General features: G+C 38.4%; 6 protein-coding genes across 6 annotated transcripts; 2 read left to right on the forward strand and 4 right to left on the reverse strand.

Annotated features, from left to right (window-relative positions):
• Nucleotides 1-481: 481 nt before the first annotated feature.
• On the reverse strand, nucleotides 482-3,926 carry LOC117617625 (probable receptor-like protein kinase At2g39360). Its single transcript, XM_034347079.1, has one exon. It carries the CDS (start codon nucleotides 3,190-3,192, stop codon nucleotides 727-729), a length of 2,466 nt encoding a protein of 821 aa, XP_034202970.1. The 5' UTR covers nucleotides 3,193-3,926; the 3' UTR covers nucleotides 482-726.
• Nucleotides 3,927-4,737: 811 nt separating this feature from the next.
• Nucleotides 4,738-7,233, reverse strand: LOC117617633 (probable LRR receptor-like serine/threonine-protein kinase MEE39). The gene is made up of 4 exons (XM_034347087.1): nucleotides 7,081-7,233; nucleotides 6,775-6,992; nucleotides 5,587-5,909; nucleotides 4,738-5,338 (listed from the first exon to the last, which is right to left on the reverse strand). Exons 1-4 carry the CDS (start codon nucleotides 7,145-7,147, stop codon nucleotides 4,753-4,755), a joined length of 1,194 nt encoding a protein of 397 aa, XP_034202978.1. The 5' UTR covers nucleotides 7,148-7,233; the 3' UTR covers nucleotides 4,738-4,752.
• A 94-nt stretch (nucleotides 7,234-7,327) lies between these two features.
• LOC117617637 (chalcone--flavonone isomerase) lies at nucleotides 7,328-8,850 on the reverse strand. Its single transcript, XM_034347094.1, has 4 exons — nucleotides 8,561-8,850; nucleotides 8,281-8,439; nucleotides 7,833-8,056; nucleotides 7,328-7,725 (listed from the first exon to the last, which is right to left on the reverse strand). Exons 1-4 carry the CDS (start codon nucleotides 8,664-8,666, stop codon nucleotides 7,564-7,566), a joined length of 651 nt encoding a protein of 216 aa, XP_034202985.1. The 5' UTR covers nucleotides 8,667-8,850; the 3' UTR covers nucleotides 7,328-7,563.
• A 2,114-nt stretch (nucleotides 8,851-10,964) lies between these two features.
• On the forward strand, nucleotides 10,965-18,180 carry LOC117617626 (rootletin). Its single transcript, XM_034347080.1, has 18 exons — nucleotides 10,965-11,414; nucleotides 11,502-11,729; nucleotides 11,821-11,916; nucleotides 12,401-12,453; nucleotides 12,577-12,673; nucleotides 12,966-13,039; nucleotides 13,549-13,666; nucleotides 13,888-13,998; nucleotides 14,616-14,692; nucleotides 15,090-15,156; nucleotides 15,868-15,933; nucleotides 16,022-16,129; nucleotides 16,249-16,379; nucleotides 16,531-16,597; nucleotides 16,734-16,801; nucleotides 16,884-16,977; nucleotides 17,378-17,448; nucleotides 17,555-18,180. The coding sequence occupies exons 1-18, from the start codon at nucleotides 11,265-11,267 to the stop codon at nucleotides 17,931-17,933; spliced, it is 2,055 nt and encodes a 684-aa protein (XP_034202971.1). The 5' UTR covers nucleotides 10,965-11,264; the 3' UTR covers nucleotides 17,934-18,180.
• A 2,634-nt stretch (nucleotides 18,181-20,814) lies between these two features.
• LOC117617634 (probable membrane-associated kinase regulator 4) lies at nucleotides 20,815-21,903 on the forward strand. Its single transcript, XM_034347088.1, has one exon. It carries the CDS (start codon nucleotides 20,815-20,817, stop codon nucleotides 21,901-21,903), a length of 1,089 nt encoding a protein of 362 aa, XP_034202979.1.
• Nucleotides 21,904-23,759: 1,856 nt separating this feature from the next.
• Nucleotides 23,760-25,155, reverse strand: LOC117617638 (cilia- and flagella-associated protein 298-B-like). Its single transcript, XM_034347095.1, has 6 exons — nucleotides 24,900-25,155; nucleotides 24,752-24,801; nucleotides 24,568-24,676; nucleotides 24,380-24,486; nucleotides 24,180-24,227; nucleotides 23,760-24,050 (listed from the first exon to the last, which is right to left on the reverse strand). Exons 1-5 carry the CDS (start codon nucleotides 25,087-25,089, stop codon nucleotides 24,186-24,188), a joined length of 498 nt encoding a protein of 165 aa, XP_034202986.1. The 5' UTR covers nucleotides 25,090-25,155; the 3' UTR covers nucleotides 23,760-24,050; nucleotides 24,180-24,185.
• Nucleotides 25,156-25,963: the final 808 nt, after the last annotated feature.

Consider the following 25,963-nt stretch of genomic DNA (forward strand, 5'->3'; position numbering starts at 1 on the left):
AATTTATTAAATGGAGCGCGGAAAAAATCGTGGAAATTAGGGTATCAAATTCCTGATTTTAATTTCCACCAAAATAGGCGTCATTTCACAATTTCTATAGTACAATACAAATTCCGTTATTTTAGAATTTTATGTAATTTTCAATTCCTTCGTCCAAACGGAAGGTAATGGGAATCCGGATTCCAACTACTCCTCAATTCAATTCCTTATAAGCCGATTACAAATTAGTAAGCATGACATTAGGGTGAATAAATAGAAAAGTTTTGTACAATTTCCCCAACACAAGCTTTGTCACATCTTAACCAGTTGGGCTCTCATACATGCATACCGTGACAACCCAACCAAGTTGTCATATGTATGCACCAAAACCCATATCATGAAGTTTGTTTTGAGGGATTCAGACCAAAAAAGAAAAAAGAAAAAAGAGAAAGAAGTTTGTTGCGAGAAAAGCTTGTGATCCAGTGAAATCATCCATGTCAACAAAAGCCCAAGATCAAAAGATACATTTCAAAACCCGCAACCATAAGGGGGTATTGTTCACCTGTTATTCTCATGATTTAGCAAATTACAAACATATAAATTGTGCATGTTTACAGACTGAAGTTGAAAACGGACTTGAATCTCATATGATCTGTTACATTACTCAAAAATCTTCGACACTTGCAGGCACAATGTTACATAATAAAAAAAAGACCAAAAACATAGTTTCTTTAGATTCAGAGCAATCTACCTCATTTCCTCCTTCACCATCTGGAAAAAGACCTTGCTCATTGAGACACCAGCAAGGTCCCCTGCACTTCCCATGCTAAATTCTGCATTAGATACACTGCTCTCCAGGTGGTTGGCGTGATCAGCTTGCATAGATGGCCTGCGATTGTGATCTGATCGTCCATCGTTTCCTTCGAGCTGAAGCACATATTCTAAGTTCCACAACACATCTCCCACCGTAGGTCGATCAACGCTGTGTTGTGCCAAGCATTTTGCAGCTATCTCTCCAAACTTCTTCAATGAATCCGGCTTTACTTGACCTGCAAGAAGGGGGTCTACAATTTCCTCCAATCTCCCATCTTTCTGCCACTTCAGTGCCCATTCAACTAAGTTCACCTTTTCCTTTGGGAGAGATGGATCAATAACAGGTCTTCCACAAAGGACTTCATACATCACCACTCCAAATGAGTACACATCTGACTTCTCCGTCAGCTGTTGCCTTGTTAAGTACTCTGGATCAAGATACCCAAAGCTGCCTTTGACCGCGGTGCTGACATGCGTTTGATCAATCTCAGGACCAGTTTTTGACAGCCCAAAATCAGCAACCTTGGCCATAAAATTCTCATCCAGTAGTATATTGGCAGACTTAACATCCCTGTGAATAATTGCCTTTGTAGAGCCAGTGTGAAGATAGTGAAGTCCCTTGGCAGCTCCAACACATATTCCAAGCCTTTGCCTCCAACTTAAGCTTGGAAAATCTGAGCCATACAGATAGTTCTTCAGGCTCCCATTTTCCATGTACTCATAAATAACGATCATCTCATTTTTCTCATCACAGTATCCAATTAATGCTACCAAATGGCGGTGGCGGAACTGAGACAACATTTCAATTTCTGTCCGAAATTCTGCACGACCCTGCCTTGAATGAGAAGCTCCTCTCTTAACTGCCACTTTTGTGTTGTCCCTTAAAACTCCTTTGTAAACTTTCCCAAAACCACCAGCCCCAACAATTAGGTTCTCACTGAAATTATCAGTAGCCTCTTGAATTGCCACGAAAGGAAAGCGATACCCAATTTTTGAGACAGAAAACATCGCTGTGCTATCAGTGTCTTTACTTTCCATTCCATTCACCATAACATCATCTGTCCTTGAATGGATGGCATGTGTTAGTCTTCTTCTGCACAGCAGGAAGAAAACTGCAGCCAGCACAATAGCAATGAATAGTCCAACAGCCAAACCCACTATAACACCAACTTTCATCTTAGAGCTTTTATTCAAAGAAAAGTCCAAGCTGCTCCTAGAATTGCTTATTTTCATGATCTCCAGCCCATTGAGAAAGACAACTGAGTCAGGTGCGTCTGGATTATTAGGGCCAACACTTACGGTTAGCTTCTTGCTATCACTTACCCTCATAATGGCATCCATAAAATATGGGGTGCCTAAGATATTTTTTGTCAGATTTCTAAGATCAAGACTATTAGAAACAAACAGAGAATTGATAAAAACTCTGAGGATGGGAGTTGGAGCAGATTCACTGACTATGTCAGGTGGAGCAGATTCACTGACTATGTCACAGAAGTGAAACCGAACCAGATACTCAAAACCAGGATCAACTTCAAAATGCCATGTCAGATTGGCATTCAGACTAAGATCTCTCGACGAGTTCAACTTAGTCGCGGTGCCATAGACCGAAGGAGGGGCGATATCCTCCGTTGGCCAGGTCGTGTACTTGACAGCTTCCTTTTTTGAAACAAATGTAGGAAAACCATTGTGCGTCAAATAAGGATCATCAGAAACCCAAAGTCTCCACAAGGTATCATTTTGGGGAGACACTCTTTCATTACCCATATTCACCCTCTCAACTGTCTCTAATGCTCGCTTCCTCAAATTTTGGTGATTTTCCTTTGAACCAATGGTTATGGCATCCTCTGGAATGAGCTCGTCCGGGAGCGAAACAACTTCTAAGGCATTTATAAAAGCAAATGAATTGGTGGCAGGAGTAAAGGTGAGAACTAGACTGTCCGAAGTTATGTTCAAAGAGTATTCTCTCATGCGGTAACCGCTCTCTATTTTGAACTCCTTGAGAAGGGTGAAAGTTTGAGCAGAAACAGAGAACTTTGCTGTGCTCAAATTGTAACCCTCATGAACAAAAGGACAGAAATAGAGGCGAACCCAATGACGCCCTTGTTTTCTTATTGGAAATGTGTAAACGGAGGTTCCACTAAATATTCTTGCACTTCGGTACAGAACTGAATCTAAGGAGGAAGATATGGAACTTGAATTGCCGGAGATTTTTTGTGGGGTTGAGAGGATACTGGAATCAGACTCATCAGATACAAATACACGATCACCAACTTTTACATTGGTTTTTGATCCACAGATTATCAGATGCTTATCCACTGGATTAAATCCCAAGGAACCACATATCAGATACAAAATTGAAGAAACCCCTATAAGCAATCTAATAGTCCCACCAGCCATCATAACCAGGATTGAAGATAAGAGAGATGGGATCTTGAGGCAAAGCTGAGGCTTATAAACAAGACTCAAATGGGCAAAGCTTAGATCACAAATTAGAAAGTTGCAACTTGTAATTGATAGTGGGTGATCATGAAAAGCAAGTTGCTACATGCAAGCAAAACTCAGATTACAAAAGGAAACAGCTTTCAGAAGGGACAAGGCTCAGATTATAATATGGAATTGCACAAAATCAATCTCTTTCCTCACAACGCCAATACAAGAAGAACCCAACAAAGATAACCAATAAATTAAGCAAATAACCAAAAGGGTCAGCTCGAAATCACCTGAACACATCAATACTGGAGAAGCACATGAAGGTTCTTGAATCTGATTAAAAACCCAAGTGTGAAAATCAACTACGAAATGCTCAGTGTCTCACTGACATGAGTTCCTCAACTTGCTGGACCAAATAAATGAGAACATGAACGCAATGTGGATAGAAATAAACGTGGCAAGACCACATTGACTGCAACAAACCCAGCCCTTGTATATTATTTTCTGTACGTATTGTTTGACAAATTCATAGAACTGCTAGCAAAATCACAAGTTTGAAGTAGAGAACATAGTGGATGGAGAGATAAAGAAGTAAATAATGTTTGAACAGACAACATAATGGAGCAAAGCTGATGACAGCTATTTTGGGTGGTTCACCTTCTGGGATTGGAATATACGTTAGGTCCCACGAGAGAGAGAGAGAGAGAGAGAGAGAGAGAGAGAGAGAGAGAGAGATGAGATGAGGGTTCGTGTGATGGTTCTGAGGGGGAATATTTAGTGCCGGGTTTGTTCAAAAAAGAACATTGATACAGTCATAGTCGTTGTCAGCTGTGTGCTTCATTACGCGTTTTCCACAACCACTTTATTAGTGTGGGGGAGGGAGTTGTACGATACAAGATTTTGGTGGGATTCTGAGTTCGGTGCCCGGTTTTACGATATTCATTTACGTATACGTACACAGTTGTTCTGAGCATAACTCTTTGTTTTTCAATCTCTCATAATCTCAAAAAACAAATTCAATGAGGTATGTCTCTAGAACCCCAAAGGACAAAATCTCAAACTTTTACATGGACCCCTCCGTCTACTAAACTCTAACCAACGTCAATAAAAACCTAGCTCCATAACGAACCTACGCCATTGACCAAGTTTTGGCAAGTTGTAGGTGTATCAAGTTTTGTACCTTGGCTATTACTTTGGTAAACAATGACATGTATATGTGAAGTAGCTTCGTTAATTGCCACGCATTGATCCGACGGTGATTCTTAGTCATAGATTAATAAAATATTCATTATAAAATTCATATCAATCAAGGACTGATAGTTGTTTACACATGTGTGAATGATTATTATAAACATCTACTTTCTTTAAGCAGGAAAAGACAAATTGCATCCTTATTTTGACTCCACTGTGCATATAGAAGACAATGACAACTCTTTTAATTACCAAAATAATACAATCACAATTTTATTACGTCAAAACCAAAAAGGAAAAATAAAGATATGGTCCCTTGTGGACATTAATTCAACATTGTCAGGCTATGAATAGAAGAAGCAAGCAAATACAAGAAATGGAATTAATGTATGCATAAAAGAAGTGTCCTTGTGTGCCATGAGAGGGAGTGGAAGAGGGAGGAGAAGAACTCTTATCACCCTTGTTGGCCTCTATTCTTGTGAACACTTCCATAGCGCTGATTATAGGAGGTAGGGTTGACCCATTAGCTGAGGCCAATGTCACATTGATCGTAGGTCCCACAATTGTCACAGGGTATACGGTGATCACCTTACATTTGTTGTACTCAGATGTCACCGTGGACTTCATCTGGCCGTTGATGTAGATCTGAATTATCCTGCTGTCGTTTGGTTTGGGGAGGGTTACCGTTTCGGTGAAATAGAGCACAAGGTAGGCTAATTGTGGGGTCGTCTGTGGGAGATCAATGGACAAGGTGATTGGATCAGCAAGGTTCATTGATTCAATGGAGTCGGTCAACACAGAAATGGGAGGGTCGTTTTCTGGAAAAGATAAGGGATCTGGTAAGGTAGTGACTTCGGTGCAGTTTGGTGGGATTGTTCCACCTGTCCATACTCGGTTGTATTCCTCACCCAATATCCCTGGGAACCTACATTCAGCAATTTTTGTACATTCTCGATCAAAATCTAACATATCTTGCAATCAAAAATGGCAACAAAAAAATGTCGGGTCCTAATAATGCTTTTTTGTTTAAGCGAAAATGATATCATAATCCAATAAAATAGACAACGTGTGAGTGATTATTAGTCGTTGGTGTATTAATTGTAACATCTATTCACGTAAGGGTGGACGACTGTACATATGTTAAATAGTGATCGAATAATTAGAGAAATGTACCTTACTTCTCCACCACCATAGTTAATCCTAGATACTAGATTATAAGCATAGTTGGTCTCCATCTCAGGGTACAATGTAACCGAAATTGGAACAGCTTCTATTGAAGATATAAAGGGAACCACTCCACTCTCATCCTGCACAATACACACATTAAGAGATCCTGCCCCTTGATTCACATACATGGCTTCATGGTATATTGGCCCTTCCACCACCGTTGATGTGTTGACCGTTGACCAATTTCTACCGTTAATATGAATATCAAACGAAGGAGGCTTCGAAAGACCATCGTAGTTGCCGTAGTAGAAGCCTGCCCTGACCAAGACCCAGGGACGGATCCACAGAGGAGCAAGGGTGGTCAATTGACCCCTGCAACTCCAGAATCCGCCACTAGAGGAAGAAAAATTGACCCCTGCAATGGCTGGATGGCGGGGCAATTCATGCCCGCCATATGTTCGAGGAAATGCCTCAAAGGGTTGCAGCAACTTCAACTTCAGCGCAGCAAGAAGGAGTGCACGCAGAGCGCTTCCTTTTTTTCGTCCAAAAGTCCCTCTTCCTAAAGTGGATATCAGCTTCTTGCTCTTTGCAAAGGGTGGTTTGGGAGAACAGTATCATTGGGAAAATCGAAGCTTTGCCATCGAATTTTACCATGTGCATCTTTCAGAAAAAGGTTGCCAGAATTCAAAAGCTCTGCTCTCTCAACATCAAGGCTACTGGAGTTGGTGCTGGTTTGCCAGACAGTTGCGCCATCCACATCGGTCTCAAGACCAATGAGCCATCTTTTCGAAGCGAAACTCTGGCGCCAAGGCTATTGACAGTTTTGTCTCTGTTAGCCATCCAAACAACTGTTCTGCTTTTAGAGTTTGTGAACCCACATGTGAAAGACTCATCTGGGGAAGTTACTTGATTTAATATGTGTTTTCTCAATTGTTTTCTCAATGAATTATATATGAATGATAATTTATCGTTTTATTTTTATGGGATGAATATTGATGTTTTTCTTGATTAGTTGTTGAGGTTTTTTATTTTATTTTTCTCCAAGGAGGTTTAATTTTGGTTAGTTACCTTTAGTTTGAATAAAGGATTTCTTAATAATAAAAACATTTATAGGTATATTTTGTATAGAATTTTTTTAACTTTTTAAAAGTTGACCCCCGGAGGGACAATTCCTGGATCCGTCCCTGCCAAGACCCGCTGGGTTTCCTCACTGAAAGGTAAAGCATAGCAGTTTTGTTGTGCCTTGTTAGGGAAGGATCGGAGGGTGTTCATCTCTTCAAGTTTTTGCTTTTGTGGAACTTGCTTGTTGATGCCTGCTTGCGTGTAGTCATTGTCTGTGACCCATCGGAGCAAGTTTTTATCCACACGTAGAGCATTGTTACCGCAGTCAATGTTCAACCATTCTATTGTGACTGAAAAAAAGGTGGAAAGTCATAAGAAAAAGATCAAGAATTTAACAACATAACATGTCGAATATCAAACAGATTATACGTTATTTACTTTGAGAAGAAGCGGTGAACAAATGAAATACCAGGACAAGCACTGGTACCCAGAAATTTTTATCCATAGAGATCGTATTGGGTTTGAAAATTGAGATTGAATTTCGGAGAGAAGAAACTGAGGGGTGATTTGTTCGTGAGGTTAGATTTAATTTGATTAATGTAGCATTGGTACAACTTCTTGAAGTTATCTCCCATTTCGTTAAGAAACACCGGAGCCATCATTGTAAACTTCAGCCATTTTAAAATTAAGCACGACAAAACAACACTGTTACTTCTCATACATAATGACCATTTTCTTAAAAGTTAAACAAGACAGAGCACTTTCGTAGCTTCATAGATTATATGTAGATAAATCACAAAATACAGAAGAACATCACTCAGAAACTTTTATTTCTCCTCTCTCAGTTTCCATCCAACATTAACCATTTCTCTTGTATAACTGGGTTTCCAATTTCCCATTTCCTGCCTCATTTTGACAACTCTACTTCAACAATTCAGATAACCTCGCAGCTACACTCTGCCTTGCTCCAGGAGAAACGCCGTGCTTTCCGATGATCGACTCTAGAACTGCCTCCGAAAGCAGTTTGTTTTCGATCACCACGTTCCCAGCTTCTGGTACGGATGCATCTTTGGAGAAGCTTATCTGTAGCAATGAAAGTGATCAAACAAAGATGTCAAAACTCAGATGCAAAATACAAACTCAACCCTTCAAAAAAAAAAAAACACACACTAAAGTTTAGTAGTACTAACCGTTAATGATCCATTGGGAGATTGTGTGAAAAGGATAGAGGCGCCAGGTGGGAAGTTTTGATCCTTGAAGACCTCAAGGAACTTCTCAATGGCCTTGGCTTCTGCATCAGTGTAAATTCCGATTGATTTCCAAATCGCAACGCAATTCTCCGAAACCTTCTCCGAGTATTGCTGGCCGGTTAGTGGCAGTATCGTTGTCACCTGTGTGAATTTCTCAAATGGACCTATGAAAGGATAATCAAGATTATAACTTGTGCCTCAAGTTTTGTTTTTGTTTTGTTTTTCATACAGAGTAACACATCATATCCAGAAGACAACATATTAACCCTAACTAATTTTATGAAATTCTGAATGGTTTTAGAAAAGAATAATTATAAAATAAAGGCTAAGACATTATGAAATTCTGACTAGTCAAAGCTTTAAGCACGTGTTTTAAGAAGTCCGTTACCTGTAACGATCTCTCTGAAGAACTCAACGGACTCCGTCAGCTCCTGGGCGGTCTTGCCCTTCCACTTAACGGCAAGCAGAGGCACGGCCTTATCCTCCAAGTACACGCCAATCGCTGTGAACTTCACGAAGTTCCCCTGAATCTCCAGCCCCCTAAACCCTGCGCACATTAGCAAACACACAGGACAGCCAATCAAAACCAAAACCAACAAACAATTTAGCTGGGCAAATTAAGTACGGACGACCATTGCCGTGCGCCGGTAGTGCGAAGTTTTACGAACCTGCGCCGCCGAGGTACAGAGTGTTGGCGGAGCCGGGGGGTTTGACTGACGGTGGAAACGACGTCGCCTCGATCTGAAGTCCGGTGAGATTTGGTAGTGCAGCCATATTGGGTAGTCTTTGTTAAGCTTTTGTGTGGCGACGGAGATGGATTTGTTGTACGAAACGGTGCGTTTAAATTGGGAGGGTGGGGGGCCAGTGAAGGATTGAAGGAGTTCTTCAGAGGGGGTTTTTGTAGAGAGTTTGGTGTCGTTAGGACAAGGTTGGGTGGTTAAGTAGGAAGGTCAGGGAGTGTAGATGTGCACGTGGAGGGAAGTTTTACCGGTCATTCAAGAGGGCAAGTCACCACAACTCATACCAACTAGCTTAGGCCTCTTTGGTGTCCACTTCAAATATAGTTTAGGATTTGTTTGGGAGTGGTTATGAAATGGTTAAAAATAGTTTCTCTCAATAAAAAACACTTATGTTTGCGTTGGTAGAAAATTTTCATTTGGAAGTGATTATGGATATAATTACTTTTATGGAGACTCACTTCTCCATATAGTTATGTTAGGAGAAACACGTATGAAGAGGATGAGGAGGTTTATTTGTAATTTTGCTTTAGAAATAGTTCTGGGTGTCCTGAGTAAATGTAGAGTTACGGCTGGGCAGGCAGATCGTGTTTGGGCCATTTACTATTTCTCAGTACTATAAAAGATGTTTTTCTTTTTCGGCCCAATAAAAGAATTGGACTTTGCTTCATAAGTTGATAGCGGTGGGCCGCCGTCTATCAAACTTCAAAAGAATGGGCTAATAAAATTCAGAAAGGTCCATTGCACCTTATCCCGACCTTTCCATAAACCTTTTTAATATCCGATAAAATAAAATATTATTTTATACCAGCAATATCAAAGGATGAATGTTCGAAAACATATTTGGGATGCAGAGTAATTAGAACAAGGCTTTTTATTACAAATGGACTCTGAGATTTACAAAATTATCGCATTTCGTCCTTAATGTTTTTTTGTGACACTAATGGTTCTTAAGGTTATTCTTCACACATTAAAATGGTCTCTGCCGTTAGCTTCCATCAAATTTTCTATTAAGTAGCTGATGTGGCAGAGCCCACACATCCAATAGCATACATCCACGTGGCTTTAAATAAAATATATTATATTTTAAATATTTTAAAACTTAAATTTAAAATTAAAAAAAAAAAAAAAAAAAACCCCTGTACGTCTCCCTCTCTGGTAGCGCCTCCAACCCTTGCAGACCCACTCTTTGCCTCTCTCTCCCCCCTCTTCCTCCCTCCTCTCTCCCTCTCTCCCTCATCTTCCTTGGTTGTGGGTTTCATTGATTTGTAGGTTTTGGTCAAACAAAAAAGGACCCAAGTGTACTGCAACTATGCCAAGCCCGATCTTGGTTCCAATGCTGCAGAGACAGATTATGGGTAAAAACGAGTGCAGAAATTCAACAAAAATAATTATTCATTGATTTGCAGGTTTTGGTCAAACAAAAAAAGACCCAAGCGTTTATTTCATCAAGCTATGGTAGACGCAGAAACTTCCTGATGCATAAACGACATCAAGCTATAGTAGATTAGCTTGAAAAAATCAAGGAAGATGAGGGAGAGAGAGAAAGAGAAGGGAGGAAAAGGAGGGAGAGAGAGGCACTGGGTCTGCGAGGGTGGGTAGGAGACGCCGGCGGAGCAAGATACAGGTCTTTTTTTCTTTTTTTTTTTGGATTTTAAGTTTTAAAATATTTAAAATATAATATATTTTATTTAAAGCCATATGGATGTATATTATTATATGTGTGGGCTCTACACACGTGCCACGTCAACTACATAACAGAAAATTTGATGGAAGCTAACAACAGAGACCATTTTGATGTGTGGAGGGTAACCTTAGGGACCATTGGTGTCACAAAAAAACGTTAGGGACTAAATATGATAATTTTGCAAATCTAAGGGACCATTTGTGATAAAAAGCTTTAGAATAATGTTATTCTTATCACATTCTCATATTATTTTATGTGATAAATGAGGTAGACATCCACATCAATTAAAATTAATTTAATATTTTTTTTCTTTTATAATTTATTGACACTTTTTAATTCATGTTAATGTTTACTTTATCTGCCTTATATAAAAATATGATAAAAATAGTATTACTCGAGTAATTACTCTTTTTTGTTGTTGTCAATACAAAGTAACTACTTTTCAACCACTTAACTTTGCAAATCAAAACAATTAAACTCATTGACTTTGATACGTTACGTCAACGTAAAAGGCAATTACTCAATTGACTTTGCAAATAAAAAACTCAAATAGAAAATAAGTAATAAACTCCAGAAAAAAAGAAAATAAAAGAAATAATGTGTTAGGCTAGAAGTAGACTGGTAGTTTGTCTGGACTGGTACATTTAAACCAAGGACAGCACCCAAATGCATCAAAACGACGGCGCTTAAATCCAGAAACGTGGCAACGTAACGCTTACTGTTTCGTCCTCTCTTCTTCTGTGGCATCTGGAAATGGCTCCCCCAAACAATCCCCAATCCTTCCCCCATTTCTCCTAAACCCCAAACCCCAAACTCCCCAAACCCAAACCCTAAGCCTTCATCGATCTCTCTCTCTCTCCAAAAAAAACCAAAACCAGAAACTTTCAGCTTTGTTTTAGAAAATTTCTGAATAATTTTGGGCTGAGAAAAAAAAAAAGTCAAGAGAAAATGTCGTGGATAAGATCGGCTGTGAGCAAAGCCGTGGAGGCTGGGAACAAGAACAACCTCACTCGGACCGTCAAGAACTATGCCGACTCCGTCGTCCAACACGCCGGCCAAGCCGTAGCTGAAGGCGCCAAACGCTTTCAGGACCGTATGGTAATTTCAAAATTTCTACCAGTTTCCTCATTCAACACCGAAAAAATAAAAAATTACAAGTACATTTTCTCTTCATCTGATTTACAGGGAGCTCGTAGTTTTAAAAGTGTTAAGAAGAGTATCCAGAGATTGGAAGAAGCAGCTGTGTCCTGCAGGGGAGCTGAAAGACTTGAGATACTGAGAAGGTGGGTGATTTTGCTCAGAGAGGTCGAGAGACTGAAGCTTTCTCCGGGTTCTGTGGAAGAAAAAGACAACGCAGTCGAGCAACCTACTGCTTCTGAGGACGCCAACGATATTCGAAGAAGAATATCTCTGGTTCAATTTTTACCTCGTTTCTTTCAGCTTTTTCGGGTTCATTGTAGTCTAGTTTGCAGTGGAATCTTATGCTTTTTGATAATGTGAATAGGTTTTGTACTATGACTCTGATGTTGGAGGTGAACCCATGACTTTCCGCGAAGTGTTTCTTCAAAGTCAGGCTCTGGAGGGCATAACACTGTCTATGGTATGTCTTTGAGAAATGAAAATATCATTGAAATGAACTATGCCAAATGGGTTTTTATTTTATTTTTCTTTTTAAAACTAATGATGCTTTAGAATTGGCTCACCAAACCAGTGATGTTAAAATGGATGACCTTGATGTTTTACATGAAGAGAATGCTTGTTTCATAAGTTAGGGTGTAGCACTTAATGAAACCCTCATGGAAAAATGATCAAAGTTGGAGATGATTTTGTTCGCTGCCTGCCTTTGGTTTTTCTTAGACACTGCCACATATGCACTTGGTTTTTGAAACCTGTAATGTTTCCATCTGTAATCAAACCAGGTGGATTTTTCTTAATCAAGGAAGGAAAAGGGATGACGAGGAAACTTATCGCTACCATCAAATACCTAACACATCTAAAACTGGAATGAGTGTAAATGATCTTATGTAATTTGAAATTGCTGATTATGAAAGTTAACCGCAGGTTAACTCTTTTCTATGCTTCAGATTCTTGAAGGTCCGAATGATGAAGAGGTTGCCCTGCTGATGGAGATGTTTAGGTGAGAAGCAAGACTGTACTTGTGTGTAATGCATGCTCGTGGGCTATTAAGTGCCAGTATTCTTTATTTGGGTTAGCCATTTAGGACCTTTTAAAAAAATCTTAATATTATATGAAACTGCAGGCTGTGTCTTACTGGAGGAAAAGAAGTTCATAATGCAATAGTGAGCAGTATACAAGATCTGGAAAAAGCTTTTTCAAGCTATGAAGATGAAGTACTGGTAAGGACATAAAAAAGTGCTCTTAAAGATCATGTCAACAAATGTGAAGTTCTGGAGAAATTTTGATATATGTTTTCCATAAAGTTTATATTAGATATAATTCATTATCATTCTTTTCCCTCTGGGATTTTTCATGTAACAATTATTTTCCAGAGATCCACAAAAGTTGTAGTATATAGCTCTAATATTCTTATTTACATAAGCAAATGGGAGTATTGAGTACTCCATTCAATTCATGCAAGACTTGTTCTTCTTTTGGCTCATACTGGTTCATCTTTTCCTTTGTATTCAGGTAAAACGGGAGGAATTGCTCCAATTTGCACAAGGTGCAATTACGGGGTTAAAGATTAATGCTGATGTCATAAGGTGTGCAAAAAATTACAGACTCTCTCTCTCTCTCTCTCTCTCTCTCTCTCTCTCTCTCTCTCCCAATGCATATGTGTGTGTGTGCACTCGGGAGGTATTAAACTAATACCAATTTCATGAGTAACGTGTCATGTCTACAAAACCTAGTTTTATTTACAACACACATTTACACCCAAACACTGGATGTGACATGAGTTATCACCAAGCCAGTTGATAATTGATCATGATAAACTCTGATCTTATAGATGTTAATCTCCTTTTTTTTTTTTAATGAAGAATAGGAAGTGGGTTACCCTTCTTGTTTGGATATGGATTAGTGCTGGCACTTGCCAGATATATGCTTATGCAAATAAATTTGTCTTTCGTTCGTATAAATTTTTTGTAGCTGGCGACCTTAGAGATTTAATTATTCATACTGGTAGGAAAAAGTGTAAAAGTATGATGCTAGGCTTCAATCATGGGCCAAAAAATGTCTTCTTACCTATGTATTTAAATGCATCTTGTTACAGAATAGATGAAGAAGTCTCTAGTCTAAGGAAGAAGCTTGACACAACGACTACTCCTCTGAAGCCTTCAACTGAAGGTCATGACAAAGCATCAGAAGAAACAAAATTGGAAACAATAGAGGTGAGGATGGTTGTCATTATAATTTTTTGGTGTGCCTCATGGTATAAGTTCCACTGTGCCAAAGAGATGTCAAATACCATCAAGTAGAAGACTAATGGCTCTATGATGGAATTTTAATGAGTAAAATTGGCTACTGTTTACATAAGCATGAAAGTTCTTTTAACATTTTATGAGTATAAAAATTATGGAAATATGGATCTGACAGCCCTAAGTTCTGGTAGGCATTAAAAGAAGCACTTGCACAAGTTCGAGCTTGTTCCAGATTAGAAGGGCTTTTACTGAAGAAAAAGTTGTTGAACAATGGAGATTCTCCTGAGATCCATGCTCAAAAAGTATGTATTTCTCGGTTTGCCCATTATCAATTGGTTATGCATCTGAAAGCACGGGTTTAAATTTGTTGGCAGCATCTTGCCTTTATCTCTGGTGGCTTTCATGCTGTTTGATTTGAGGGTTTTAACAGTGCCGTGCGGTCCTTGTGACAGTCAAGCTTTTGGCTGAAGATGTTGACAAGTGTCTATTTAGCATGGACATGGGATGCTAGATGCTGCGAATCCTCCAATTTAGTTATGGGGATGCAACTATATATGTTTAGTCCTAGGAGCTTGTTTGTTGATTCACAATGGGTGAAAGGTTTACTTTTTGTGTCTTGTTCAATAAATCAATGCCTTATGGGACCTATATGTAAAAAATTTGACAGTGTTTATGATGCGACCCAAAACACGTTTCTTACTTAGTTACATTGTTTGACGACAAAATCATACTTGATTATGTAGTCTGATTCTTTTCCCTTTTGCTTCTATCTTGTATTTGCTGGTAATCTCTGCTTTGTATATTTTCTGAATTAAGTGCAACTCGATCCTTTGATTGTTGCTTGTGCACCCAGAAAATGCTGATTTCCTTTTAAGGTACAAAGCTCCTGTTACCAACGTTATTTTTGTTGTATAAGCAGGTTGATAAATTGAAGGTCTTGTCAGAATCTCTGGCTAGCTCCTCTGCAAAAGCTGAAAATCGTATTTCAGATCACAGGTGTAACAACTTCGGAACCATTTGTTTTATGTTGCTTTTCTTAAGTATTAAATCGTGTTGTTACATTGTTTTTTCTTGTAATATGTGTGTTTATTAATATACTTCCTGTTATCTAAAAATACTATTGTAAAATGTTCTTCTAAAAAAAAAAAAATAACTCTTGGAAAATGTTAAGCTATCAGCTAATAAAACATTAAAAAGAAAGTTTATATGATTTGGCTTGGTGTATCCATAAAAAGGTTCAGCAAGCCTTGCTTTTTGTAACTGTGTAGTTCTGGTGAAAACCATTGATTTGATTAACAGTAATGACGTGTAGTCTGTGCTTGAGCTATTATTGTTATTAGATGCCAGGTTTAGGGAAAACAAAATTACTTTCTTTGTTCCTTATGAATGACAGACTTCAAAAGGAGGAGGCACTAAAAGTTCGTGTAGCCAGAGCAAGCGAAGTGAGTGAAAGAGAGAAGGTATTGTTCTTCAACATTACTTACCTATAAATGTAACGACGTGAAGTTTGTACTCACAATTCTGTAGAGAGGTCTTCAGTGTGTAATTGCATTCTTATCAAGTTTGAAATATGTCAAAATGTTTTTACTAATATGGCATTTCATTTTTCTTTATGAAGCCAAATCAAGAAAAAGAAAAATTAGAAGACAGAGTGGCAAATATTGTGTACTCTCTTTTTAAGATTTTGGTCATTTCCATTAATCAACCAGATGAATTATGTCTGTTCTTAACATCTGCATACTATCAATATGATTCTTTTTATTAAAAAATTCAGCAGCCTTTTCTTCAGCAATAAAAACTCAGCATTTAAAATTTCAGATTTATTAAATAGGTCCTATATTTGGTGATATTTCATGCTTGCTGTTCTGCTTATTCATACATTATGTTGAACAGGATTTTTAGCTGCTTTATTCTTTTGGGAAATATTATTTGCACTCAAAAGAAGCTTCTTGCATCCTCATGTGAGTGCGTGGAGGAGTGTGGGAAGCTAATTTCGAGTGCATATACCATTTCCCTTCCATTTTTCTCCCTCGAGTAAAAGCTTTCTTTTTGGTTCATGAACTTTGTAAATCCATGTTATAGATGTGGTAGGGAGGCAATGCTTGGTTGGTACACGTATGCTCTAAGTTTTGATTAGGGAATTTTAGTTTTGTTTCAATGACCATTTTCAGGAAATAACGGCTGAGATTACAGAGCTTGAAAAAGAACGAGATGACCTTGAGGCTCAACTGAAAAAGGTTTATATGCTTTGGTTTTTCTTCTTATATATTAAATTAACTTTCTCTTCATTAATTGTGACTTCTAAACACTAGTCATCTGTTCTAGGTTAATATCTCCTTGGCTGCAGCTAATGCCCGCCTTCGCAATACCAGGGAAGAGAGGGAACAATTTGAAGAAGCTAACAATAAGATTGTTTCCCACTGCGAAACAAAGGTTTAGATTATTTTCTTGTTTATTCTTTTCCTGAGCTGGTGATGTTCTGGATTTTTTCATGGTATTGCACCTTTAGGTCCTTTGCATCATTTAAAGATTTATTTTTGTTTTGTTAACAGGAAGATGAGCTATCGAAATCCATTGCCTCATGTAGGGCAGAGGCAGATATTATAAAGACTTGGGTTAATTTTCTTGAAGATACTTGGGTTCTCCAGCTCTCATATACAGATATGAAGGAGAAGCAGGTCAAGTAAGTTCTTCAACTCTATGCAATTGCTAAATGCTCATTGCTCCTTTTGTCAGCAATTTTGTTCCTTTAAACTGAGAAGTGTAGGATCGTTTTCTTTCTTGAAATCTGTACATTATTGTTTAAATAACTATTTTTTTCCTGCAATTTTAAGCGATGAATTGGAGAAACATGAGGACTATTTCTTGAACTTGTCCATTGATCATCTCTCTGCTTACAAGGTATTGAATCTCTCTCTCTCTCTCTCTCTCTCTCTCTCTCTCTATATATATATATATATCTGTCTATCTGTCTGTCTGTCTATCTATCTATAAATCTTTTGATACTATCGAGGTACACCTTTTATTTTCTATGCAGAAAGAGTTGGGGCCTTCTATCAGTCGTATAGGGAAATTTGTAGAGAACCTAAAGAATTTGAGCGAGGGGTAATGTTGTTTGTTGCACTGCGATGGTTGAACCTTCATTTTACTTGCTTTGTTCTTAATGTCTTTTGACCTGACGAGACAGGTCAAGGATGGCATCTACTGCAGAAAGCGAAGATTCTAAAGTATTAAATCCAATAAATAATCTTGAGGAGGAATATTTGGACCACGAAACCAAGGTAAAAAAATGTTGTGAAAAACTTAGTTCAATATAATCATAGATCTCTCCTTATCAGCACATTGTGGTTTTTCTTGCTATCTAAAAGGAGTGACCTTTATAGTTAAATGTTCTACTCAGTTTCCCAAAATGAGAGTATTGGTTATTGTTCCTAGCATGTGAATTTCAAAAAACAAAGAAATGAATAAACGAGTCAGGATGGATGGATATATATATTCTTTGTCAAAGTCTAATTTTTGCATATCATGTATGACCCAAAATTTCTTTTGCAAAAATTAGGGATGCTTCAAGTATGTGTCTAATGCTTTCTTGGTCCCATAATGTGCTCTATTCTGTTTTTGTTGTAGTGTAACATTTATATGCTAACAAGCGCAAACATTGATATTTTTGGTTTGCTTCAGATTATTACCACCTTTAGTGTAGTAGATAACATCAAGGAGCAGTTTTATGGCCCACGAGCTGAAATTTCCAGGTATGAACTTGTGGGGGGTGTATAATTATCTCTTTTCCTTTGTACACTATGTTTGAAGATATTCACCAAAACCCCTGAATATGTGTACCTTGCTTGCCTGTTCCAGGAAAGATGACCCTAGGGTTAAGGAGCTGTTTGATGATATTGAAAAATTAAGGGAGCAATTTGAAGCTATTGAGAGACCAAATCTACAACTGGAGAATCCAACCCCAAAATCAGAAACTTCATCTAGTGAAAAGCCGCAGAGTGGTCCATCTACTCTCCCAACAGAAAGCACAGGAGCACAGAAAGCTGATACAGATAAGCATCCTGGGTCAGGTGCAGTGAAGGCAGAGCAAATGCTTGACACTGAAGCAGAACTAGCAAAGCTGGAATCGGAGTTTGGCAAGGTTGGGCAAGACTACTCGGCAGAAGAGATTGGTGACTGGGAATTCGACGAGCTTGAAAGAGAACTAAGATCTGGTGATTCATCAAAAGCCAAATAGACCCCAATACTTATGGTGGCTGGGTCACCGTCATTGCAAGTTTCGTAGAAAACCCCGTGTATTATAAACATGATAACTCTGTACCTGACCTCCAGAAAGCCACACATACTTTTCTCTGTAACTTATATGTAACAAGTGACGGATTATCAATTTGTTAATTTAATCCTTCTTTTTAAATTCTCAAACCTATATGCTCGAATATGGAATACAAGTGAATGAAAGGTGTAATTTGGATGTAGCTGGTGAACCACAGGAGTTTCTTGGTTAATTTTTTATTTTATTTTTTCTGTGTACGGGCACCGAGCTTCGTAGCACTGTTCAATATGAATGAGAATGTGGCTACAATCTTCTTCTTTTCCCTGAAGTGGGTGATGCCCACCTAATCCTTAAGGGGGCCTCTAATGCTTCCTCAATCACAAACGGAGGAGTCCAGAGAAGATAGTGGGGTTTCGAGATTTTTTGTTTATGTAGCTTTGAAAAGGTTTCCTGATATAGAAGTATAAATTTTGTTTTATCTTTCAAGAGCACCATCATTAGGCAGGGCCTCCCGTGTGTTCAGCACAAGGGCACATAGGCTAGTGGGCTGGGAATTCCTCCACCCAAAAGTCCTCTCTAAAGGTTGTCTCTAAAATGACTTCCAATAGAGGTTTGCTTGAAGCTGCTTAGCTGCTGTTGCAATTCTTGGTGCTGGTGGGATGCCAGGCAAGGGTGGCCCAATAGTAGAGCCAGAGAGGCTCTGCATGTCAATCCTTGAACCAATCAGAAAACTCAAGCATCCTGGATTCAGGGTTGTGGGCTCATATACATATGGAATTTGTGGCTATTCTATGCTGTTCAAAATGATTTGTGACAGAATTTGTCTCTGCGTAATGTCAATATCTTGGTTATTTGGTGATTCAAGAGTTGAACTTGGATATGGAGAATAAGAGCTTGTGGAGTTGGGTTTGGGGCAAGTCATGTCCAATCCAATCCAATCCAAGTGGGGGTGGGGGGTCTTGACATATCAAACCCTTAAAATCTTTGCTTTTGGTTGTATTTAAATGTACATTTTGGAGTCTGGACCCGAGGCAAAGAAAAAACACATTTATGAATGCTTACCACAGGAGGACAGTTGTGCATCCTTTCTAGTGCCGGCTGTCTGGAAAAAGAACAAAATAATTCAAATTTTTTATTCTTTCTTTCAAACAATTCAATTTTTTTGAGCTTCTGTTTGTTTTCAGTTTTGTATCCCTGGTAATATACATTTCAATGACAATTCAGAATTTGATAAGGATTACCAACAAGAGTTTTGTTAGAGTCAATCGCTCACGAGGTGAATAAATTACTTCCAATCAGCTCACAATGCATTAATAGTTGAGATTAGTGTCACTAGTGCGTGAACGACTCACGTTAATATGAATCATTGCTTCAAAATGAGACCAAACTGAACAAATGATTATATGGTCAACTTTAGTAGCTAATAAGTGATGAGGAAGTGTGTCTGAGAGTAGAATAGGCTAACAGAAGAGCCATAACCAACCATTTTGGGTTTTGAAAAAGGTTGGGAATCCCATTGCTCTGTTAGTGGTTAAAAATAAGCAAACGAAAGAAAACAAGAGAAACAGATGGAAAATAAAGATGGGGAGTGTGTTTAAAGGAGAAGACAAATAAAAAGTCTCGAGACTCGCAGGCATTGCATCCGGAATTTCCCTTTCCCACCACCAAATGTCGGGTTGTGTGTTGGCTCTCTATGAGGTTGACAATTCTCTACTTCACTACAAAATCTTCTCTACCTTTTTTTTTTTTTTTTTTTTTTGTTTCATTTTACAGAAAACAAAAGAATGTTGAAGAAAATTTAATCATTAGCTTTTGAGAAGCAAGACAGATGAAAAGTAAAAATAAAATAATCAAAGAAAAGAAACCCAGGAATCCAGTAAAAGTAGCAGATCAGGTGAAGTACTTAAAAGTGATTCTTTAGTTTTGTTTTCTGAGTAATTAAGAGAGAAAGTGATTCTTCAGCTCCAAGTATTTAGTATTACTCTACTGATCAGAAAAGCAGTTCCAAGTTTTGTTTTCTTTGAGTGAGAGAGAGGGAGAGAGAAGATTTGTTTATGTTCTTGGAGTGCAGAAAAGCCAGGTTTTGAGATGTGGGTTGGTCTTGAGGTTAAAATATAATTTTAAAAGGTGGCGAGTTTGAGAAAAATATTTACTTGTTTTCTTGTGCATGCGCCTAAATGTTTGAGTATTTAATTCACTAATAAAATAGGTGGCACTGGTGGGTTTACTGTTCCTTGACTGCTAGTCCACTGCAGTCAAATGCAGGCATTGCTGGTTATTTTCAGATAATGAATGAAATCTTCTCTCAATTAACCCAAGTTGATGATCATTAAGGGGTTAAAGCAAGTCATCAATAGGTACTAATCCTTTAATCATGGTGCTTGACCACAATATTTCCTCTTTTTCTGAAGTTAGGAACTTGGATTGGTGTATAAATGGTCCCAACAAACTAAAGTCTTATAATGATGCTAAATATAGTGCTTCTCAAGGAAATCTGAGCCCAGGAGAGAAATGATGCCAGCATTACAGCATAATTTGCATTGTAAAACCAATAAATCACCCACTCAAATTTTTTTTCCTTTTGCCAATAAGAAAAAAAGAGTAAAGAAATGTATCAGCGCTGCTCCAACAGAAAATGGTCCACACATGGAGTTTTATATTTGGAAATTGGGAGGATTCAAAAAATTCTCAAATACAGTTATTTCTATCTATATAACTTGGCATCATGGACAAGCTTTAAAGGTTGCATAATACCTTCAAAACCCTTCACACAGCTCCACTTCCTGCAGTAAGCTAAAACTCTTCAAACAGCACAGAGCCTTGTCTTAGCAGCACAGAAGTGATCATGGCCGTTGATCACGTATCCTGTGACCATGCAGACGACGACTACATCGACATGGAAGTGAGCTCATACTCTACCTACCTGTGCCACTCCATGAGCTCTCCTCCACACCCCAGAGAGTTTGAGTTTCAAATGTCATCCATTTCCCTAGAGAGAGAGCCTCCCTCAACTTCCCCAGCTGATGAGCTTTTCTACAAAGGAAAGCTCCTTCCCCTCCACCTTCCCCCTCGTTTACAAATGGTTGAAAAACTACTGCAAAACTCCACTTCTGCATTTGATAGCCGAAAAGATATGTTCGAAGAATTCTATAGCACTCCATTGATGAACACTGCTGCCCCAACGCCAACCACAACCAGCACTCCATTTGAATCCTGCAACATCTCACCTTCTGAGTCCTGCCAGGTTAGCAGAGAGCTGAACCCAGAAGAGTATATTTTGGAGTATGCAACTGAAGTGAGTGGCTTTATCCATGAAAACCCAAAAAAGTCTTGGACCAGAAAGTTCAAGCAGTCATTACTGGGATCAAAGCTGAAGGCTTCCCGGGCTTACCTCAAGTCTCTGTTTGGGAAATCTGGTTGCTCAGATGAGAACAGTGCAACAGCTGCTAAGAATGCAGATGGAGGAATGGTTTTAAAGTCTGAGGATTTAAGTAAATATGTGAAGGCGGCCAAGAAAAATCCATTTGGACAAATTCAGAAAGACAAATGCCGGATGTCTGCTTCCGGCACGAGGAGCTTCAACAAAGACAAGATCATTGAAGATGGTGCTGGTATTCACAGAAGATCATTCTCACTGGCCATCAAACGACATTCGACAAAGAACTCAACGTCCTCTTCATCATCATCTGGCTCTTCTTCATCTTCATTTTCAAATCATTCAAATGGGACTCAGGAGCTGCAGTTTCTGAAGAGATGCAACAGTGCAAGTTCAGAAATTGAGAGTTCAATTCAGGGGGCAATTGCGCATTGCAAGCAGTCTCAGCAACCACTTCGTTCAAGAAAGACCGTAAGCGAAGTTGGGTTTTACTCAACGTCAGCTTCCAGGATAGCAGCTTGTGAGGACCAAGAGAGACCAGACCTTTGCAGGGGCTGATGGGGCTCTGAGTGAATAGAGAGATGGAGGGTGTGCAAAGTACAAACTTTTGACTTGGGTTGATGATCTGTTTTTTTTTTGGGCTTCTTTCATAAATTTGATAATGGGTATGCTTTGATTCAGTGCATGGCTGTCAGAAATTCTCATGGCAGGAGATCCAGTTAAAGTTTGTTAAAAGCCAAATAGTTCTTCTGTCCTAGACCTAAATTATAATATGAGTACTTATCAATACAGATTTAGAACCTTCAAATCAGCAAGCATTCAACATTTTTGATTGATTGATTGATGTCTTTTAAATCATCTGCTTCTTTCATGGTTTGTAATAATTTTCTAAGACAAGACATCATGTTTTTCCCTCTGAAAGTTGTTTCACTCAGCAAAATCCATTGCTGTAGCTAACAAATTTCTGAACTGATACTTTTAAGACGTCACAATCAAGCGAAGTGGGAAACAAAAGTTGGGATAAGTAGCATTCTCCAATATACTGATAGCTAATTTAATCCAAGAAACCATATATTCAAATGAGCCGGCATCATTCCCTGATGAATATTTAACTGCAAAGTACCTTAGATTAGGCTAATATCAACATCATTACGTCGCGGCCAATCATCAAATCACGAGTTTTTGAAAAACCCATCTACCCTTCAGGAGTAGCTAAAAGACACCAGCCTCCACACAAAATGATTCTTGGATCAACAAATAAACTATATGTACTCTTAGCTCTTACTACATGATATAAAATTGATACTAAAGCAACCAAAAAAAAAACAAAGATTTTAGACTCTGCCTTCTTTAAATGCAGGACATTGTGAAAAAAATTACTAAGTTGACAAGAGGAAATAAATATTCAACAATTTAATATAAGAAGATATTTGGAAGTGCAAAGAAAGAGCCTTTTGTTGGCTCTTGTTTCCTTCTCCTTTTCTTTTCCCAGATACTCCTAGTGGGCAACATGAACCTTAAATTAAGTGAACATGTCAGCCAAAAATTTGACAGGATTAGAACAAAAGAACGCAATTAAAAAGTTCAATTGATGTTGTTGAGCACTACAGGTTAACAGATATGCACCTAACCATAAACCTTTCTCCCCACCCAAATTTAAATGTTATCAGCGACAAAAGAAGGAAATGGTAGGCCTTGCAGACCAGCTGGATTGTTAAATCGGTTTGCCTTCTTAATAGTTTAAATGTCACATAAGCCGCAACGTTAGCATAGAAAACTAAGGCATCAGCATCCATACCCATTTAGCCTAATAAAGATCAGTACAAAACACATCAATGCGGCAACAATTATTCCATTCTAAATTTCTAACAGAGATCAGTAAAAGATGCATAACTGCATGGACTTTTTAAGTAAGAGTTTTGATTTCACAATTATACAGTGGTAAATTCATATGCTTAACTAGTGATTAGTTTGATACCGATTGAAACGGATTTTGCCAGAATGCAACAGCTTAGGCGGAGTTCAGGATCCCCTGTCAATAGCATAGACGAGACGCTGACTTTGATCTTGGAAACAATAGTTGAAAGGCCAACTGAAGCGAACAATGTTTTATTTCAATTTTATTAATATTTTGGCTTGAACTATGAACAGGCCTTGGGAAGTTGGTGGATTCATCACCAGGCTGTCCCTATAACCTGAGAGGTTTGGATAACAATCCTTGGGCTAGTTGAACTCTGTCTGTTAGCTCAAGCTCTGGATGAAACAATTATTTGACATTTTATTTCTTCAATCAATCCCTTATCCCTTGTCATATATAAATATGAAATACGCAGATTGCTACTCTTCATTTACCTTTTTAAACAGCTAAATAAATCCAAATATCCATATAAGAAATCACAAATTCCACTCCAAAACAAAGGTAAACTAGCCTGTCATTGAATAAGATCATACAGCTTACTGTCATCTGTACTTAAAGACAATGATATTGTCAATGCATCACAAATTCAAAATCTCTTATCATTCTTCTTGGGATTCTCATCCAACCAAAAACCAAAATAGAACACACAAACCAGATGAGGAAGAATTTACATTATAATTTGACAGTGCACCGTAGACCTGTAACTTGTTTGAGAATCAAGTGCCTTGGTCTATCAGCTTCCATCTTCGCAGGCATTTGTGGTCCCTTGGATGCATCGTGCAGTTTCCTGAACGCAAATCAATTCAATCATGCACATGAACACACACTCACTGGTGCAACACAAAAAGACATACACAAACATACAAGTAGACAAGTATGTATGGAAGAGTTAAGCTGATTCATTTGCCACACTTACCACTAATTATACAGGACATGACTCAGTTGACTGCAGCTTGATAACAATCTGCCACAAAACAACTATACCAAGTTATCTCTTTCCCACAAAACATTAAAAGCTTAAACAAACTACACACCATGCTATCTCTCTACCACTACAAATTTCAAAATTTGGGCTCACGTGACATGGTGAAATCAATTGCAATCTATACTAATTACCTTTGTTTTCTCATTGGCTCCAATATAATCACATAACCGCTTACTTCTATCAAGCACTTTCCCGGCCCAACAAACCTGCCTCAAATCCTCTCCACTAGATTCAACGTCTGTAAATTTTCAAATTCCCTTAAAAATCAAAACTTTTTCCTGATTGTAATAACATAATTAAAAAACTACAAAAGGGTTACCTGCTAACAGTTTCTGAAACTGAGGAACCGAGTTGAGCTCTCTCTCTAAGGCTTGTACATGGTTTCTTAGCACATGATAAGACAAAGGCCTATTGTGAACAACCTGGTCCTGTTATGAAAATCCATACTTTATCAATGGGTTTTCGTTTTCGAGAACAATTCAACCTCAAAGCGTTTGCTTTACCTTTGAAGCATAGGATTTGGCTTCAGATAAAGCTCTAAGGAGAGAAACAGCTGCATTTTAGTAATGAACAAGTAAGTGAGTGAGTCTGAGATCGACGCTTAAGCTTTGTGTTAGCGATTTTTTTTAGCGAAATGGTTGGTCTTTGAACCTTTTGCGTCGCCATGGAGGGGTTCCAAATGAGGTTCGAGCTCGAAAACCAGGCGGTCGATCCTGGATTGAAGATTGGAAATTCGCGAGATTTCGGGGGCAATTTCTTCAATTGGCGACGTGGTTGAACAGTCGTAGAGGAACTCCTTTTGGTCGGAGCCGTCGCCGTGCTTCACGTGGATTCGAACCATTTTCAGCTGAGAACGGCGGGAGTGCTCGACTTTAAGACGTCGTCGTTTGTGGGCCTCTTTCTTCTGTTTACTAGTCACCTTTGTTGACTTGTTGGACTTATTTTTTCTGTCGTCATTGGCGGTTTTTATTTTTTATTTTTTAAATTTCTTTAATTACCCAATTTTTATTTTTTAATACAAGCGGAAAGATGGAATTCTAACACTGGACCTTGATTGCATGCTCTTAACCTTTTTTTTTTTTTTTTGGGATCAAATAAAAATTTTATTAGATAAATTTCAACTGTACAATCAAAGACATCTAAAATACCAATCCCAAGAGGGCAACAAACTAACATGCTAAAAACACAACTAACGCGGACAAAAACCGCACTAAAACTACTAGCCTACATCACTACAATTAACCATAAGCCCAAACAAAGCCCACAAACCCAACATAACCAACCCTAAAACAACTCATGAGCCTAGAAGAATGCTACCACCACCACCTGATGAGGCGCCGTCGCGGCCACACCCACCATCACATCCATAACAAATCTGCCTATAAGAGCGAATAAATAAACGAAAACAACAACTTTGTCAAAGAACAATTAGGTGATTTGCAGCAACCTCCGTCAAAGACGATGTAGAATCAAATTTAGAGAACATGAGCTATAATTCTCTTGCCTAAACTCAATTTTTAAATTTTTTGAGATTTTAGAATTTTACCACTCAAAGGGAGTTCAAGCACTATTCAAGAAGGGCCTCACTAGTGTAGTGGATTGGAGCAATTGCTCCCCCAGACAAAGTCTTGGGTTCAAATCCTAATATCAGTGTCGTGTGTATACATTTAATATATTATCGTCCCTCTCAATAGAAAATGTATTTTTAGAAAAAG

Source organism: Prunus dulcis, chromosome 2 (assembly GCF_902201215.1).
Source record: "Prunus dulcis chromosome 2, ALMONDv2, whole genome shotgun sequence".
NCBI lineage: Eukaryota > Viridiplantae > Streptophyta > Magnoliopsida > Rosales > Rosaceae > Prunus > Prunus dulcis.

Coding starts and splice junctions, on each gene's coding strand:
- LOC117617637 (XM_034347094.1), bottom strand. CDS start 8,666: ATGGCTGCACTACCAAATCTCACCGGACTTCAGATCGAGGCGACGTCG. Junction 8,440..8,560: donor TCTGTACCTCGGCGGCGCAG/GTTCGTAAAACT, acceptor TAATGTGCGCAG/GGTTTAGGGGGCTGGAGATT. Junction 8,057..8,280: donor CTTCAGAGAGATCGTTACAG/GTAACGGACTTC, acceptor ATCCTTTCATAG/GTCCATTTGAGAAATTCACA.
- LOC117617625 (XM_034347079.1), bottom strand. CDS start 3,192: ATGATGGCTGGTGGGACTATTAGATTGCTTATAGGGGTTTCTTCAATT.
- LOC117617638 (XM_034347095.1), bottom strand. CDS start 25,089: ATGGTTCGAATCCACGTGAAGCACGGCGACGGCTCCGACCAAAAGGAG. Junction 24,487..24,567: donor GTTTCAGAAACTGTTAGCAG/GTAACCCTTTTG, acceptor GAAAATTTACAG/ACGTTGAATCTAGTGGAGAG. Junction 24,228..24,379: donor GAGCCAATGAGAAAACAAAG/GTAATTAGTATA, acceptor GTTTTGTGGCAG/ATTGTTATCAAGCTGCAGTC.
- LOC117617626 (XM_034347080.1), top strand. CDS start 11,265: ATGTCGTGGATAAGATCGGCTGTGAGCAAAGCCGTGGAGGCTGGGAAC. Junction 15,934..16,021: donor TTGAGGCTCAACTGAAAAAG/GTTTATATGCTT, acceptor CATCTGTTCTAG/GTTAATATCTCCTTGGCTGC. Junction 16,802..16,883: donor CTAAAGAATTTGAGCGAGGG/GTAATGTTGTTT, acceptor CTGACGAGACAG/GTCAAGGATGGCATCTACTG.
- LOC117617634 (XM_034347088.1), top strand. CDS start 20,815: ATGGCCGTTGATCACGTATCCTGTGACCATGCAGACGACGACTACATC.
- LOC117617633 (XM_034347087.1), bottom strand. CDS start 7,147: ATGGATAAAAATTTCTGGGTACCAGTGCTTGTCCTGGTATTTCATTTG. Junction 5,910..6,774: donor TCAGTGAGGAAACCCAGCGG/GTCTTGGCAGGG, acceptor ATCCGTCCCTGG/GTCTTGGTCAGGGCAGGCTT. Junction 5,339..5,586: donor TATGGTGGTGGAGAAGTAAG/GTACATTTCTCT, acceptor TGCTGAATGTAG/GTTCCCAGGGATATTGGGTG.